We start from the raw sequence: 16531 nt of genomic DNA, 5'->3' as shown, positions 1-16531 counted from the left end.
ATTTATTTGTTAGGGTCAAGTTATTCTACAAAGGATAATAAAAATGAGAAGTGTGAGAAGCAATAAATAATTGATATGTGTCAAGTGAGAACCAAAGGAAAAAGGGTATAAAGGTAATTGTACATATCTTCTCTCCCCACATGCAAGGTACATGTTAATACCCCCATCATTTTAAAACGTTTAAAATTTTTTCATATGATATTTTTTTAAAAAAAAAATTCATCATAATAACTAGCGTTTTTTTATCTTTAATATGAGTATGATTTTTGTTATATAAAATTTAAAACAAAAATCACGTCATTGTGTCTTTTCGCACACCATTGTGTCTTTTTCGCTTAACATTGTGCTTTTTTCGTCATTGTGTCTTTTCGCACACCATTGTGTATTTTCGCTTATAATTGTGTTTTTTTCGTCATTTGGTCTTTTCACACACCATTGTGTCTTTTCGCTTATCATTGTGTCTTTTTTCGTCATTGTGTCTTTTCGCACACCATTGTGTCTTTTCGCTTATAATTGTGTCTTTTTTCACACACCATTGTGTTTTTCGCTTATCATTGTGTCTTTTTTCGTCATTGTGTCTTTTTTCGTCATTGTGTCATTTCGCACACCATTGTGTCTTTTCGCTTATCATTGTGTCTTTTCGCACACCATTGTGTCTTTTCGCACACCATTGTGTCTTTTCGCTTATAATTGTGTCTTTTTTCGCACACTATTGTGTTTTTTCGCTTATCATTGTGTCTTTTTTCGTCATTGTGTCTTTTTTCGTCATTGTGTCATTCCGCACACCATTGTGTCTTTTCGCTTATTATTGTGTCTTTTTTCGTCATTGTGTCTTTTCGCACACCATCTTGTCTTTTCGCTTATAATTGTCTTTTTTCGTCATTGTGTCTTTTCACACACCATTGTGTCTTTTCGCACACCATTGTGTCTTTTCGCTTATCATTTTGTCGTTTTTCGTCATTGTGTCTTTTTCTTCATTGTGTCTTTTCGCACACCATTGTGTCTTTTCGCTTATCATTGTGTCTTTTTTCGTCATTGTGTCTTTTTTCTTCATTGTGTCTTTTCGCACACCATTATGTCTTTTTTTCGTCATTGTGTCTTTTCGTACACCATTGTGTCTTTTTCGCCATTAATACATGTTACACAATAACTTGAAACGTAAAACACAATGGTGAATATGTATAAAACAACGACCTAAAACGTAAGACACAATGGTGAATACGTATAACACAATGGCCTAAAATGTAACACACAATGGTGAATATATATAACACAATGACTTGAAATGTAAAACACAATGGAAACAACATTTACACAATGACACAATGAATAACAAAAATACGCAATTAAAAAACCCATTATTTTTCTATTTTTATATAACAATATGATACTCATATTGAAGATTAAAAAACGCTTATTATTATGGTAAATTTTTTTTAAAAAAAATAATGCCATATGAAAAAGTTATGGACATTTTAAAATGATAGGGGAATTGGCATGTGCCTTGCATGTGGAGAGAGAAAGTCAACAAATGTGAGTTATTACCTTAATGCCCTTTTCATCAATTTTTATTTATTAAATTAATCTTAGCCATTCAAATCTAAGATAAATGGACTTGATTTCTTCTCACCCTTCTCATTTTTGTTGTCCTTTGTATTTTAACTTTACCCTTATTTGTTATTTGAAAGTAAAAAATATGACAAGACATTAAATAAAATCGCATAACAGTGAACTTTACATACAAGATGATACATGAACATACAAGAAAAATCACATTTCAATTAATAGAAAAAAAATACACACACTTAATCTGAATCAACCTACACAATAATTATTTCTTATCATCACCTTTATATGTAGCTAAAAGATTGTAACATGTACAACACATACTCATATTAACACGTCCCTACACAACAAATTTATCCCTACACAACCTATATAAACTCATACAAAGCTGTTATACTCTTACATAACCATTAAACATCATATCTCTACACAACCAACATACACCTACACAAATTTCTAACAACTTATACGTATTTTGAGAATGAAATTAATATATGCCTACACAAACTACAACCTACATAATTTATACAGATACCTACACAAATTTTTAACAACCTACATAGCTATACGTATTTTGAGAACCAAATCCATATGTGTTCGAAATAAACTACACAAAAATAACTTTTAAAACCTACACAAAAATTATTAAACAAACAGACACACACTTAAACCGAACCAAATTAATATATATCTACACAAACTTTTAATAGTTTATAAATATTTAAAGAACTAAATTAACAAATGCCTATACATAGTAAATGTATATATAATCATAACTAGATGTGTACAAAAAACAAGATTACCAGATGCATATAATAATTCTTACTAAAATAAATTTGTGTATGTATATTTTGAATGGGTAAATTACTTTTAGCTCTAAATCCAAAGTGTTAAAAGTCAACGTCGTTTATTAACACAAACAAAAAAAGTAAACAAAGATAAAAAAAAAAGAAAGAGGATTACCCATATAGCAGACGAAATATTTTAACTGCCAAAACCAATTAGTTGGATTATGAATGAATATTAATAGGGAAAATACAAAAATATCCTTTTATCTTAAAATTCATTAAATGAGCAAGCTAAAAATTACAATATTACCATGTTAATTGTAGACCATAGATCAAACATAATCAAAGGCTATAATTTACTTTTTGCACTTCTTGCAATAAAACCACTTCTCTCTTGAACCATCCCCTGTATGTATGTATGTATGTATGTATGTGTGTATATATAAAGTATTATTTAAAGTTTTTGAAATTTTCTTCTTTTGTGTTGACTTTATAGTTCTATTTAAAACTCTAGCTGCTCGTTTTATATATATTTTCTTGTTAACTTTGAATCTTAGACATTGTAGGGTTGGAAGTCTTGACATTTTGGAGTTGAAAGTTTTAAATCAATGACACTTTTTACTAGGGGTGTTCACGGTCCAGTTTTCATGGTTTTTGGGGCAAATCGTGAACCAAACCGTTAGTAACGGTTTTTGATTCTTGTAAACAAAAACCATACCATTTAATTCTTAAACCGAACCGAACCAAACCGTTCATTACAGTTTGGTTCCGTTTGGTTTCACTGTTTGGGCCGTGAATAATGTAAGAATGTTTAACGTATATAAATATAATTCGTCCATGGTCATGTTACAACACAATCTGTCCAGAAACATAAAATACATTAGAATAACTGGCCTAAGATTTATGATATATTGGTTTAAGGTTTAATACTTTAATGAAGAAAATTTAAAGGCTAATTCATTGAAATTTGCTACTTCATTTTAAATTTGGGCTCAACCATTTTTCAATTAGTGTTTAGTTAATAGTTTAATATGCTTATTTTATATACATTTGCACTAGCAGTTCATATTTAACAAAAATATTGATGGGGATGGATCTTGAGAGAAGTGATATTACAGCGATAAGTGCGAGAAGTGAATGTGTAACTCCATTAGTCTCTAATTTTTCACTCCCTCGCTTATGATGTTACCTACATGTATATAGGTTGGTTGTATTTATGTCTTAATACACATTCAAACCTACCTATACACATATAAATGTATCGAGCCACATTGAAACCTACATACCTACACACATACAAACATACATACAAATATACGTACCTACACACGTATATACGCACCTACACACGTACATACGCACCTACACAAAACACCTACACATAAGAAATGGAGTGAAATTAAGGATTAATGGAGTTACACATTCACTTCTCGCACTTCTCGCTGTAAAAAAACTTTTGAAATGATCCAATACCAAATATTGATATATATATATATATATATATATATATATATATATATATATATATATATTTAAAATAATTATGCGGTCCGGTCCGGTTTTGTGCGGTTGGTTTTTTATACAAACCGTAAACCAAACTGTTCACTACGGTTTGAAATAATTGAAACCGACCGACCGAAACTTGAAGAAAAAACCAACCGTGAAACCGAACCGATTGCCGGTTTGGGTGGTTTCACGGTTTCAAAGCGAACCGTGAACACCCCCACTTTTTACTTTTAGAAATTTAAAATTAAAAACTTTGTACGGAACCAAGTAAAACCAAGTTCAAGCATAAAAATATCGCTCGTTTCTTAAAATTCAACTCGCTCGGTTCGGCTAGCTTTCAAACCAAATCAAATATGAGCAAGTCTGCATTCGATTCGGCTCGGTTCATATACAGCCCTAATTCATACCGCCTCTTTTCTTTGTGTTGCTTAAATGGAGAGTGGAGACGATAGCAATATAACGATTATGATGAAAAAGAAAGCTAAAGAGAATAGTAATTTCAAACCAGTATGTACTGACTCCTGACTGCGCATGTGTGACACTTGAGCTAAATTCTATACCGTTTTGTTATGTCCACATAAGAGATGCGTGGCCATAAGGAATGTTCTGTCTTGCATACTTGATCAAAATCGAATTGTGTTTCGGTTCAATTTCAGAAATCTAAATTCTCTTCGAATCAAATAAACCAATATCAAATAGTGGTTGCCTAAAATCGTCTGGTTCAATCTTGTTTTGCACAACCCAAATCACTAACATATACTAGTATAAAAAATAAGAACAAATTAAAAAAAACAAAAATAATATATTTATTTGGTCGAAAATCAAAACCAACCCAACTTCAAACTCAGTTTTTTCTTCGGTTTTTGAACTTCTTGAATTCGGTTTTGGCTTTTGAATCGAATTAACCAAAAACCAAACCACGTAACACCATACTGAAAAACTTGAAAGAGAAAGAGGTGACAGTGTTAGCTCCTTGGTTATCCCTGTTAAAAAAATTAAAATTATAACAAATAAAAAGTTGAATATGATTATATAATTAAAATAGTTAATTATTTTCTATAGAAAAAATGAATTAGGATACTGTGATCATATTTATGTGAGTTTCCCACTCTTTTTCTTAAGCTACAGTCTTTTCTAGTCTTCCCATTTTGATCATAAAACTTAACTGCCCATCAAGCATTTTAGGAGAATTTTGTAGTTTTAAAGTCTAATAATGTTGAAGATTTGTCTACAGTTTACAAGTTACAACCCAAGTTAACATATCCATATATACATGGTTGGTTATCCCTAAAAATCCAAATATATGATGTTATTCATGAACTAAAAAGCCTGTAAATATGGCACATTTCTCTTCATTTGAAATTCACATTTGGCTATGATTTGGCATCTATCTATACACCTATTACCTATAGATCATGTAAGGAAGAAAGAAAAATAGTCTTCACCTGCATTCAGAAACCGCTCACGTTTATGTGTCGTCTGTTCACTCATGGTAGAAAACAATGTTTTTCTTTTAAACTACCTCAAGTTGGGTGATGATTAGGCCTATAAATGAACTGAATGTTCAGTGAACAATTCTTTAGTTCGTGAACTGTCCAGCGGGAAGCTCGTTTATGTTTGTTTATTTACTAAAGGAACGAACATGAACAATAATTTTTTTAATTATAATTGGACAAACTCACTGAACAGAAAATTTTGTATATTTGGTTAAATGTACAAACATGAAAACATGTGTCATTCGTTCAATAATGTTCGTTTATTTAAATTTGTTTATATTCGTTCGTTTTGCGCTTGTTAATATATTCATTTTAAAACTTTTTGTCCCATTACAATTTAGTTCAATAGCCTTTTAGGCCCAACACATTGCTTTTTCACATTACTTTTAACTAATTTTAGCTCAGTTATATTCGTTCATCGATGTTTACTGTTCGTGAACCGTTAGTTTATACCATTAACAAACAAACACGAACGAACACGAAAACATGTTCATTATTTTAATGAACAAACATGAACAAGAAACCCTGCTTTGGTTAAGTTCAATGAATGAACAAAAAATGCTCCGTTCATGTTCACTCGGTTTGTTTACAACCTAGTGATGATGAAAACCGATCCGTTTCATGTATTGATTCATTGGTCGGACCGGTTTAACCGGACAAAAAAACTGGATGCATACCTGAAATCAAGTAGAGACAGAAAACATCTAGGCAGAGAGACTGCAAAGTGACAGTTGGATACTTGATGTTGATGCTTCTAAGCCTTTTGCTCCATTAATGGCGGATTGTAAAACATTGCATTGCTCACCCATGGAATCATACAGTGCCTGTGAACAAAATGCCTTGGCCTGCAAGCAATAACAACAATACTTTCACTCATGCAAGTCAATAGAAAAACATGCAAAATTAAGTAAGCACCAACCTCGTAGGGTGATGGACAAGAAACCGTGGCTGTCTGAAAGTTAATTTCAGGTGCAAGTGCAACTGATATCAACCTTTTCTCTCCAATTTCTTTCTCAACCTATCCAAATTTGTTTATATTCGTTCATTGGTCGATCGATAATAATTTCAACTGACCGGTGGTCCCAAGTTTTAAGAAATCTAATCTCATTGGTCCTTTAAAAAAAATTAACGGCGCTAAGTTTTTTCCGAATTTCAAACCGATGTTTTAGAGTTTTTTATCGGAAGGAGGATACGAGCCAATTGATGTAAACTTGGCTCGAAACAGTGATCCAAACAATGAAACAATCCTTCAAGTCTAGTGTTTGAACTTCTAATAATCACAAAATCAAGCCGTTTGGTTCAGGTCCAAACCGTATCCTCCCAAACCTGGCTTTTTTTCTTCACCTTTGTGTATGAAGCCTTATGTTTATGTGAAAACAGTGTGTGTGAATTTTGTAAAATAATTGTGGCATGTCAAAAGTAGATTTGATGTCGTAGGAGCTTCAGTATCACACAAATGACAAATCTGTAAACGAGCTGAGAACTAGTGAGTTACTCAAGATCAGGCCATTAAAAACCAAAATCAAGCCTAGCTAAACAAACTTGCAGGTCATCTCGTTCCTGACGATTCATCTCAAATGATCCTCTTTAATGTTTATTCAACTGAACTACAATAATGTGTACCTCATTGCAACATAACTACACAAGTAACCAACTCATTGACATTTCAAAGTTATATCAAGGTTCAAAGTAATTATCCTATTACCATTACATATAATTCAAGACTCAGCATCAGAAATCAATATCCAAGAGTCCTATCCTTACCCCTCATCAAAATTCAAAGATATAACATGTCCAAACACATAACTTATCCAAGGAAGTTCATAATCACCAAATGCAGCACCAAATTGCACAGAACAAAATCTGCAAAAGCACGCTCTGGTGGTAAATCCTGCAAAATTTAACATATTAACATCGCGTGTAAACAAAGAATTAAAAAGGGTTATATATAATGTGAAAAGATCCACTACACTAATCCTTAACGTACATTAACGTACGCGAATCCCGTTTTTCACGAATCGATCCATGAAATCACATCCCAATCTCGGAATCGTCAATACATATCCAAGTAATCATTGGTTAACTGAAAAAAACAGTTTTGGATCGTTAATCGATCATTTTTTTACTTTTTTCACGAAGACCGTTTTTTGAGCGTTTTCTGAGCGTTTTAGGTTTTTGGCTGAGCGTTTAAGTTTTTGTGAGCGTTTTCTGATCGTTTTAGGTTTTTGGCTGAGCGTTTAAGTTTTTGTGAGCGTTTTCTGAGCGTTTTAGGTTTTTGCCTTTGAGCGTCTCGCGTACCTCTCGTACTTTAAGGCATTAGCGTACAGTATCTCTACCCTATATATAATAATATAGCATTACATGTTTTGAGATAATTTGATCCAAACTTTTATGCAAAAACAACCAACATACCTTGAATTCCTTGTTTTCTTTGTTCACTTGGATACGAAGACAAACTGTAACCAAAATGATGGAAAACGATGAGCTGGCAAGTCAATATGTTGACCTGAAAACCGAGAGCCATCATCTATTCATGATGAACGAATAGAGGTTAAGCTTACCAGCTAGGACAGCTGTCCCTACACACGAAAGGACACCCGAGAGGAAAGAGTTGAATGGAAAGGACCCGACTATTGCCATGTAAACCACCTGGTAATGACAAAATACACAGAAGCTTCGTATCAAATAGAAAACTTAACTTATGCTTATTTAGCATTCGTTCATCCTTTTCTACTTGGTGAAAGTAAACAAATTTCTATGACTTCTATGCAAACAAGTTTGACATAGCTAGCAGTGAACTATTTATTAATACTTGTGATATGAACAATATTGGTTTCATTCATGTAACATTAATACTTGTGATATGAATACTATACATTATGCATTTTAGGGAACATGAAGGAAGTTTAGCATGTTAGTCAATGAAGAACCCTGAAACATAATAATCATATAACAGTGTGCATTCAGTTACTAAAGTGTTCAATTTAAATTAACAAAATGGAATGGAATAATAAAAATATACCTGAATTAGGGCAGTGGATACAGCAAACACCACGTACAGATCTATGATCTCTAATTATATCAATCAAATGTAAGTCAATTTATTTGATTTGATATTATAAAACGACACGTGAATTGAATTGAAAGAGTAAGTAAAGAAGTAACCTTGAGATTAGTGTGAGTAGCCGAATAAGCAGATCGAAGAGACTGAATAAGAGCCCGTGCGTCATCTTTCGTCGCCGCTGACCTCACCATTTCTCTCTCACTCTCACACACGCACTGATTGATGATGACAGTTTCTGTGTGCTTTCGATCGATGGTAAGTAAGTGTCAAATCGGAAGCTCTTGCCTGTGATTAGATAACTATATTCATATAATCTATGATAATCAATGAATCAGTAACTATAAGGCCTATTAGCTCAGTTGGTTAGAGCGTCTTGCTAATAACGCGTTGGTCGCAGGTTCGAGACCTGCATGGGCTATTTATCGTTTTTAACCATTTATGCCTTTTAGCACTAGCTTTTGCTTAGTTTTCAGCACTAACTTTTGCTTCATTTTCTTTTTCTGCTCCATTACCCTTCTTTTTTTTTTTTTTTTTTTTTTTTTCCTTTTTGCTTCATTACTTTTTATAGTTTCCCTTTTTACCATTTTTCAATACCATCATCAATTTTTTCTAATATACATTATTTTATATATACAAATAAACTATAACTCATATTGCACTCAACTTAAGTAAAATGTAGATCATCTATAAGTTAACCTATTGTTACTCATCTGTATTTTATCTAACAGTACTAGCTAACATAATTAATTAATTATTATAAAAGTTAAAGTTGTAGTCCTTATGATGTTAAGACCTTTTTATTTATTTATTTTTTAAGAATAAATATATTTTATATATTTATTTATATGGCCATCATTATCATTTATATAATAATAGATCAAAATAATTAATTATACTTTATTATATATTAGTTTGGTAATTGTTGATAGACCATATTACTCTTAATAATAAAGGATTTCCCCTTGGGTGTATATATAGAGAGAATAAATTAACATCATAACCTAATCACACACACATAACAATTTTGTGTGCCTCATCTCTCATAAAACCGGGTTCCTCTCAAGAACCCTAACACCATCCTTAACTATACATCCTAAAGGGGAACTCGACCAAGCTGACAACCATGTCGTCTACATCTTTCTCTGTTGCGGTTGCTACTCTCCATGTTGTAACAGGTTCGGTTTAATATTTATCATGTTTTATATTACTTACATTAAGAACTGATCATCATGTGGCATCAGAGTGATGTTGATTAATCAGTTCTTCAGGTTTTCTGTAAATCTGGAATTGAATCAGAAGACATGGACTAAAACTTGATAAATCCTAATTTTTTAGGTTTCCTTTTTTCATGTTCTATTACGAAAACAATACATGAAACTGTTTAAAATCGCTAAAATTCATATTTAGTAAACTTAATATTTTCAAAATCTGTTAATTTCATGTTTAAAGATTTCGATTCCAAGTTTTTTTTATGTTTAACTGTTAAAATTTTCGATGATGTTCTTCGTGTTCATCATATTATCGAAAATTATACATATGTTGGTTCAAAATCTAGATTAAAATTTGTTAATGATTATTTAGGGAAATATTTTTTCAAATCTTGGATAACTTAGAAGTTTTAATATTTTCTTAAAAGATTTGAATACCCTTAAAATAGGAAACAAATATAATTGTTAATCATTAAAAAGATTTGAACCAAATCTTATCATTATTAATTTAGTTAATAAAGATCATGAGTTAAGGGCTTAAACCAGTTTACGGGTTCACGGACTATTTAAAAATCATGTATTATGGGCTTAAAATAGCTTATGTGTTCTAAGAGTTTATGAGTTTCTAAAATGGTTTGGGGTCATAACCCATAAACCTGAAAACTCACTAATACCGGAATCAACATTTTCCATAAAACTCCATAAAATCATGTAAACACCCAAACACTGAAAAACCCACTAAAAGCCGGAAACTGGCAATTCTCGGGAACCCAAAATTTTCGAGAACTAATTCCGCAAAATAAGGTCCTACCGGAAACTTAAAAATCCTTACTCTAAACATTTTCTGCTATTAACTAATTAAATGTTTTGTAAACCTTAAATATTATAAAATTTTACAAAACACAAATGCTTAACTTGAATGAACTTTTGATGTAACACTTCTGCCCAAAGGTGATGAGTTACATTTACCCTATCATTCAAGTATAACTGAAAAGCTTTGTTAGTTTTGCCTAACATGATACAAATATCTCACTTCTGTCCAAAGGTGATTTGTTACATTTTTATTTAGCAAAACTAGCCCGTGCATAATTAAAATAATTGTCTCACTTCTGCCCAAATGTGATGTGTTACAATTGTTTTGCACATATACTTAAATAAATTTTAATTCTGCCCAAAGGTGATTTATGTTTTTGTTAAATAGAACTATTAATTATAGTCTATTAGTTTGATGTTAATAATAGACATATCACATCTTCAATAAAATATAGTGATCCTCATATGAATGATCCTTCATTAATCTAATGATCATAAACTTTAATCTATATTATTTTAATATCCCATATTATAACTCATTATATTTTCTTCCATAAATAACGATCTCATCCAAATCATCCACTCTAATATTAAAATACAGATGAATTTTGTCTCATAAAGAGTTTTAATAACATTTAGCTCTTCTCAGTTTTAATTATTCATTAAGACATGATATGGCTATCCTACTACTCTTTCTAATAACAATCATTATATTAAAAACTAGAGCATAGCAAATGGGATGCGTCAATCATATTGTCTCTTATAATAATGATAATCAATAATTTATTTAAATAAATGCTTTCACTAGATTTATTCTTGATTTAGTTTTTCCTAAGACTAATAAAAATAACTCATAAGATGCATACATTCTTTCTTGAAAATTCTAACTATAAGGTTAAATGGCATTACCGAATACATCATAATGTAAAATACCATGACCCATAAAATTAAGGGCTTATACATGGAAATAAATACATTTTTTAGTACATTACATACTAAAATTTTCAGCAGTACAATTTGGTGCCTTGCGAATCAACTATAACACTCAGAAGTACCAAAGGAAAATGAGTGTGTTGATCAGCAACATATGTACACGAAAAGAAATGTCTGGTGCTAGAAATAAGATGTTGTTTAACTCACTACCACTAAAACCTAAAAGAGGATAATTCTAAGGTTCATAAACAAAAGACAAGTATTACTTCCAGCTTTAGGTTTCTTAAGGAGAAGTCCCATTGCAAAAATATGTCATTAGATTAGGCATAGACATTACAAGACTATCCATAATTCAAAAGAACAACTGGCTAAAATTGATAGTTGTATAATATTGATACATAAGTCTGCTAATCCTAATATTCCCATTAACACATGATTTGTTAAGTCTAGTTCTATATGTTTACCTGAAATCAACAAATAACTAACATGAGTGTTAGTGATAAATTTAAATGTTAAGGTTATTAGAATCATGATAAACTGTCTTTTAATTACACTTTATGACACCTTGAATATTCTGAAGATTAATCAGAATTTAGTATCAATACTTAAGTTACATTATGACAGTTATAAGGTTTGCATAGCCAGCATAAAGTCACTCTTACCTTAAACTCTCATATTATTTGTTATCAACATTTTATTGAAATATTTATAAAATAGAACTAGATGATACTATATACTTTCACAACTTTTGTTATCATGCAAATAAAAATTTAACAAAAGACAAATGAGACCTATAAAATTCATCCATTAAAACCAAATTTCATGAGAAATCATGACATGGTTGATGAGGGTGATTTTTCATCTAATCTCATTCTTAGTGTTTTTAATCATGTGTTAAATGCCCTAAATATTACTTGGCTTAAGGAATAAGTATGGGTCCACCATAAGTTATATTTCACTGACATTCGTGAACCTTATTCAAACGGAATATTCAGACATAATTCTTTTATCATTTAAAATGCTATTTACTTGTATCTAATCAGTATTCTATGGTCCGCAGTCTTAAAGAGATCCGTTCATATATACTTAATACGAGTTCTTCTAAATATGTCCTTTAAGTTTATTATGACATATGGACGTTAATGGAATCAAATCAAGTCTAACATATATATGACAGATTCCCACGTCATGTACATCATTGAAACTTTTCTTGTATTTTTCCTAGAGATATTAAATATCAGTGGGAGCCTTAAGTGTCTCAATCATAACTTACAAGATTTGCAAGAGGTGGGGGAGTGAAAACTTGATATTATCTCAAATACACCTCTTGTACAAGACACTGCTCCATCATAACAATATTCCATCAAAACTTATCTCTTTAGAATTTACTACTACTCTTACAAAAGTTTCATTATTGCTTAAACGTGGACAAATTCATATTTCTTACTAAATTAATCCTCACCAAGAGAAACTGCAACAACTTATATTATTAACTTGTTTCTCTGTTAGAATCTATTGGTCTTTAAATACTGACCCTAACTATGCTAATTTCCTAAAGGTTTCTAAGGTCAGTGGGAGCAGTAAAAGTCTTTATAATGACTTGTTAGAAGTACAAGAGGCATGGGGAAGAGAGGTATTAAATTTTACTCCAATTACACCTCTTGTACACCATACTGCGCCAAATCTTACACACTTAGAATCCTGAAATTGATAGCAACCTAACTAAGAGCTAATCCATAAAACTGAGATTTTTAAATTACCCAATAATCAACTTAGGAGGCCATCTAGGTTTTAAAACCTACTAAATTTGATGCTTATGTAACCCCCCTAACTAAAGTTAAATTGGATGTTGGAAAGTTTAATGATCATACCCCTTATAATTAAACCATTATCATCAATCATAATTGACTCCATAAGTCGCTAACGTTTTGAGATTTGGTTGAATCACCTAAAGGTGTTCATAACTAAACTAAATCCTAACACAAACGTTAAGACACTAAGAAGCATAATTGATTATTAAAGGTTAGATTCAAAAGGGAATAAATCATCAAAGAATCTTATAACCTATATTATAAAACATTTCTTTGAGGATCATCACTGTTCAAGTAGCTTATAATAGTTAAAGAGCTACGTTAGAAGAACATTAAAATAAATTTCCTTAATAACTGACTTACATATCTACATGCTCATAAAACAATCTAAATGTTATAAACTGAAGGTTAATGAACATTTAGTCTATAAGTCAATAAAATCCATATATGGGTTAATGCAAACATCAAAATTTGATGAAATATTTATACAATTATTTTCATCGAAAACCAAGTGGATTAATGTACCTACCTCAAGATGAATGGGAGCAACTAAAAACAAACTTGTCCTTATATAGATGACATTCTTCTTACAAGTATATGTTACAAAAGTCAAAGCATTGTTCACACACTTTGATATGAAATATCTCAAAGATATCCCTTACATAATAGATATCATAACATTCTGAGATAGACCCAAAGGAACATTAGTTTTGTTCTATAAGTTTTATCTTAAATGGGTCCTTACACATGTAACAAACAATATTGCTCTATTTAGAGGATAATAGGATCATTGAGATTATTACCTTATGCTTCATTAAGTAGAAGCCTTATGTAGGTTCAAGTCTATACTCGTTCAGATATTACTCAAAATTGTAACACACTAGATATGCCTAGATTAATGTGAAACATCTAAAAGAGTATTAAAATATCTTTAAAAGAAACGAAAGACTATAACTTAAAAGAAGAAGTGAGAATTCAAACCGGTATATTACTCTAAACTTTGTCATATTCAGAGATAAGAAAATGTAATTTTCGGGATATATTCTTATGTCAGTAGATAAATCTATCTCATGGAGGAGTCATAATGAACTAATAACAACAACCTAAGTCATAACAACATAATATGTTGATTAATTACAACGTTGTTGTCAATAAATGTTGTTGAATATTTATTAGTGGACTCATAAGTTTTATTAAACTCCAAATAACTTATATATTGAAGACTAATTGTGATAACGTTAGCTACCATGTTTTCTCAAACAGAACAGTTTGATAGGTGCTGAATTAAATTTTGATATGAAATTAATTATTCATTTATGAACGAATTGAGGAATCTAAATTTTCATATCGAATACATTCATGATATGCTTAAGGATCCTATAACTAAAGGTCTATTACTCATAAGTATTATGAAGCGCTTATAATCATGAGGAGTTTATTAATGACCACGTACAACTGCATATCGTACTATGAATGATTAACTATTAAATTTTCTCATCAGTTTTGATTTTGTACGTCTCTTAATATGTTCTGCATGCATAATGACATATAGACGAATTAAATATACAAATCAAACGTTCTGAAGGGCTTACTTGAAAATTTTGATCATAACTACTTAGGTTTTAAATAAGGACTGCGGTATGATTAATGGGGGTCTTGAGCTGATGTTCAATTCAATGACTGTATTTCTCTGCTCCAGTTTGAGCTTAAAACTAAAATGAGTGTTAACTCCTGATCAGGTTTATCTAATACTCATAATAAATGATTACTCGGCCAAGTGGGAGAATGTAAGAATAAATATATTTTATATATTTATTTATATGGCCATCATTATCATTTATATAATAATAGATCAAAATAATTAATTATATCTTATTATATATTAGCTTGGTAATTGTTGATGAGTTATATTACTCTTAATAGCAAATAAAGGGTTTCCCCCTGGGTGTATATATAGAGAGAATAAATTAATATCATAACCTAATCACACACACATAACAATTTTGTGTGCCTTCTCTCTCATAAAACCGGGTTCCTCTCAAGAACCCTAACCCCATCCTTAATTATACATCCTAAAGGGGAACTCGACCAAGCTGACAACCATGTCGTCTACATCCTTCTCTGTTGCGGTTGCTACTCTCCATGCTGTAACAGGTTCGGTTTAATATTTATCATGTTTTATATTACTTACATGAAGAACTGATCAACATTTTTTAATAAAGAATGTTGTCATAGTTTTTCAAGGATGAAGGATGTGAGGTTGTGCTTTGCGATCTATAGATGTGTATGAAGCGAAAGTCCAACTTAGTTCGTAATAGAAGATTATAAGTCGCAAGCCGATTCATTTTCTAATGGATGTGTCATATCATGTTCCCAATCTAATATACTCGTATCCTATTGTTCTAGTCACCATCATTCATCTATACAAATTAATCACACCATTTGTATTCAATTTGTTTAATTTTTTATTAATAACGCATCATCTTTATTAGTAATTTATCATGCTTCATTTGTTCTATAGTAAGACCGTAAATGTAGACCATCATATATTTAAAACTCTCTATTGCTTTAAGTTAAAATTATGTTTAAGTTAAAATCATGTTTAATGGAATTTATATACTACTGACTTGATGTTTTAAGGAGCGACATATTAGTTCTTACTTTGCATTTAATATCTTAAAATAAATAAAATTAAATGGAGAATTTAAGAAGAGAAATTATATAAAGTTTTTGGTCTCATTTTCCACGCTTATATGGTTGTACAATTATTGGTGTATTGCTTTCAAATATGTTAATTGTGTCGGTTGTGTAAAGTTTACGAGTTACTGATTGAAGGTTGAGTAAAGTTTACAAGTTACAATTATTGTAACTGATTTTTAACTTTTTCAAATACAACTACAATTAATAAGCATGCAAACAAATCGAATGTCGAGTAAATCGTTGATGAAGTGTTTGGCATGTGGTTGGCTCTAAACACGTCTACTTTCTTTTTTTATGTTTGTTCATTTAAATTTCTTTACATGCATATATTTCTCTAACTTACATTTGTTATGTTTATCTAACTTACATTTGTTATGTGCATATATTGTTACGTATACGTCAAATTGTCAAAAAGAATTAAGAAGAGAGTAGTATAATGTGGACACAAATCACTTTTATGATGGTTGCATGCAATGGTCAAAAGTTATTGCACAATCCAAAGTTTATGAGGTACGTACACCTCCATTTCTTACAACACAATAAAGGCCGACAATTTTTACAACACAATAAAGCAACCACTTATACAATAATGCAACCATTATCTGAGACTACCCACTTTTACCTTGATGAAACAACTATATTTTTT

General features: G+C 30.8%; 1 protein-coding gene and 1 non-coding gene across 2 annotated transcripts; one reads left to right on the top strand and one right to left on the bottom strand.

The window, feature by feature from the left end:
- Positions 1–6994: 6994 nt before the first annotated feature.
- On the bottom strand, positions 6995–8629 carry LOC143624370 (dolichyl-diphosphooligosaccharide--protein glycosyltransferase subunit DAD1). The gene is made up of 5 exons (XM_077095053.1): positions 8522–8629; positions 8379–8426; positions 7918–8005; positions 7769–7812; positions 6995–7247 (listed from the first exon to the last, which is right to left on the bottom strand). Exons 1-5 carry the CDS (start codon positions 8609–8611, stop codon positions 7164–7166), a joined length of 354 nt encoding a protein of 117 aa, XP_076951168.1. The 5' UTR covers positions 8612–8629; the 3' UTR covers positions 6995–7163.
- A 135-nt stretch (positions 8630–8764) lies between these two features.
- On the top strand, positions 8765–8838 carry TRNAI-AAU (transfer RNA isoleucine (anticodon AAU)). The gene has a single exon. It is a non-coding gene; the product is annotated as a tRNA-Ile (tRNA).
- Positions 8839–16531: the final 7693 nt, after the last annotated feature.

The sequence above is a fragment of the Bidens hawaiensis genome, unplaced genomic scaffold, assembly GCF_021521415.1.
Source record: "Bidens hawaiensis isolate Kalapana, Puna unplaced genomic scaffold, B.hawaiensis_p1.1 tig00000369_1, whole genome shotgun sequence".
NCBI classification, from domain to species: Eukaryota; Viridiplantae; Streptophyta; class Magnoliopsida; order Asterales; family Asteraceae; genus Bidens; species Bidens hawaiensis.
The sequence above is the reverse complement of the archived record's forward strand: the minus strand, read 5'-3'. Positions and strand labels throughout refer to the sequence as shown.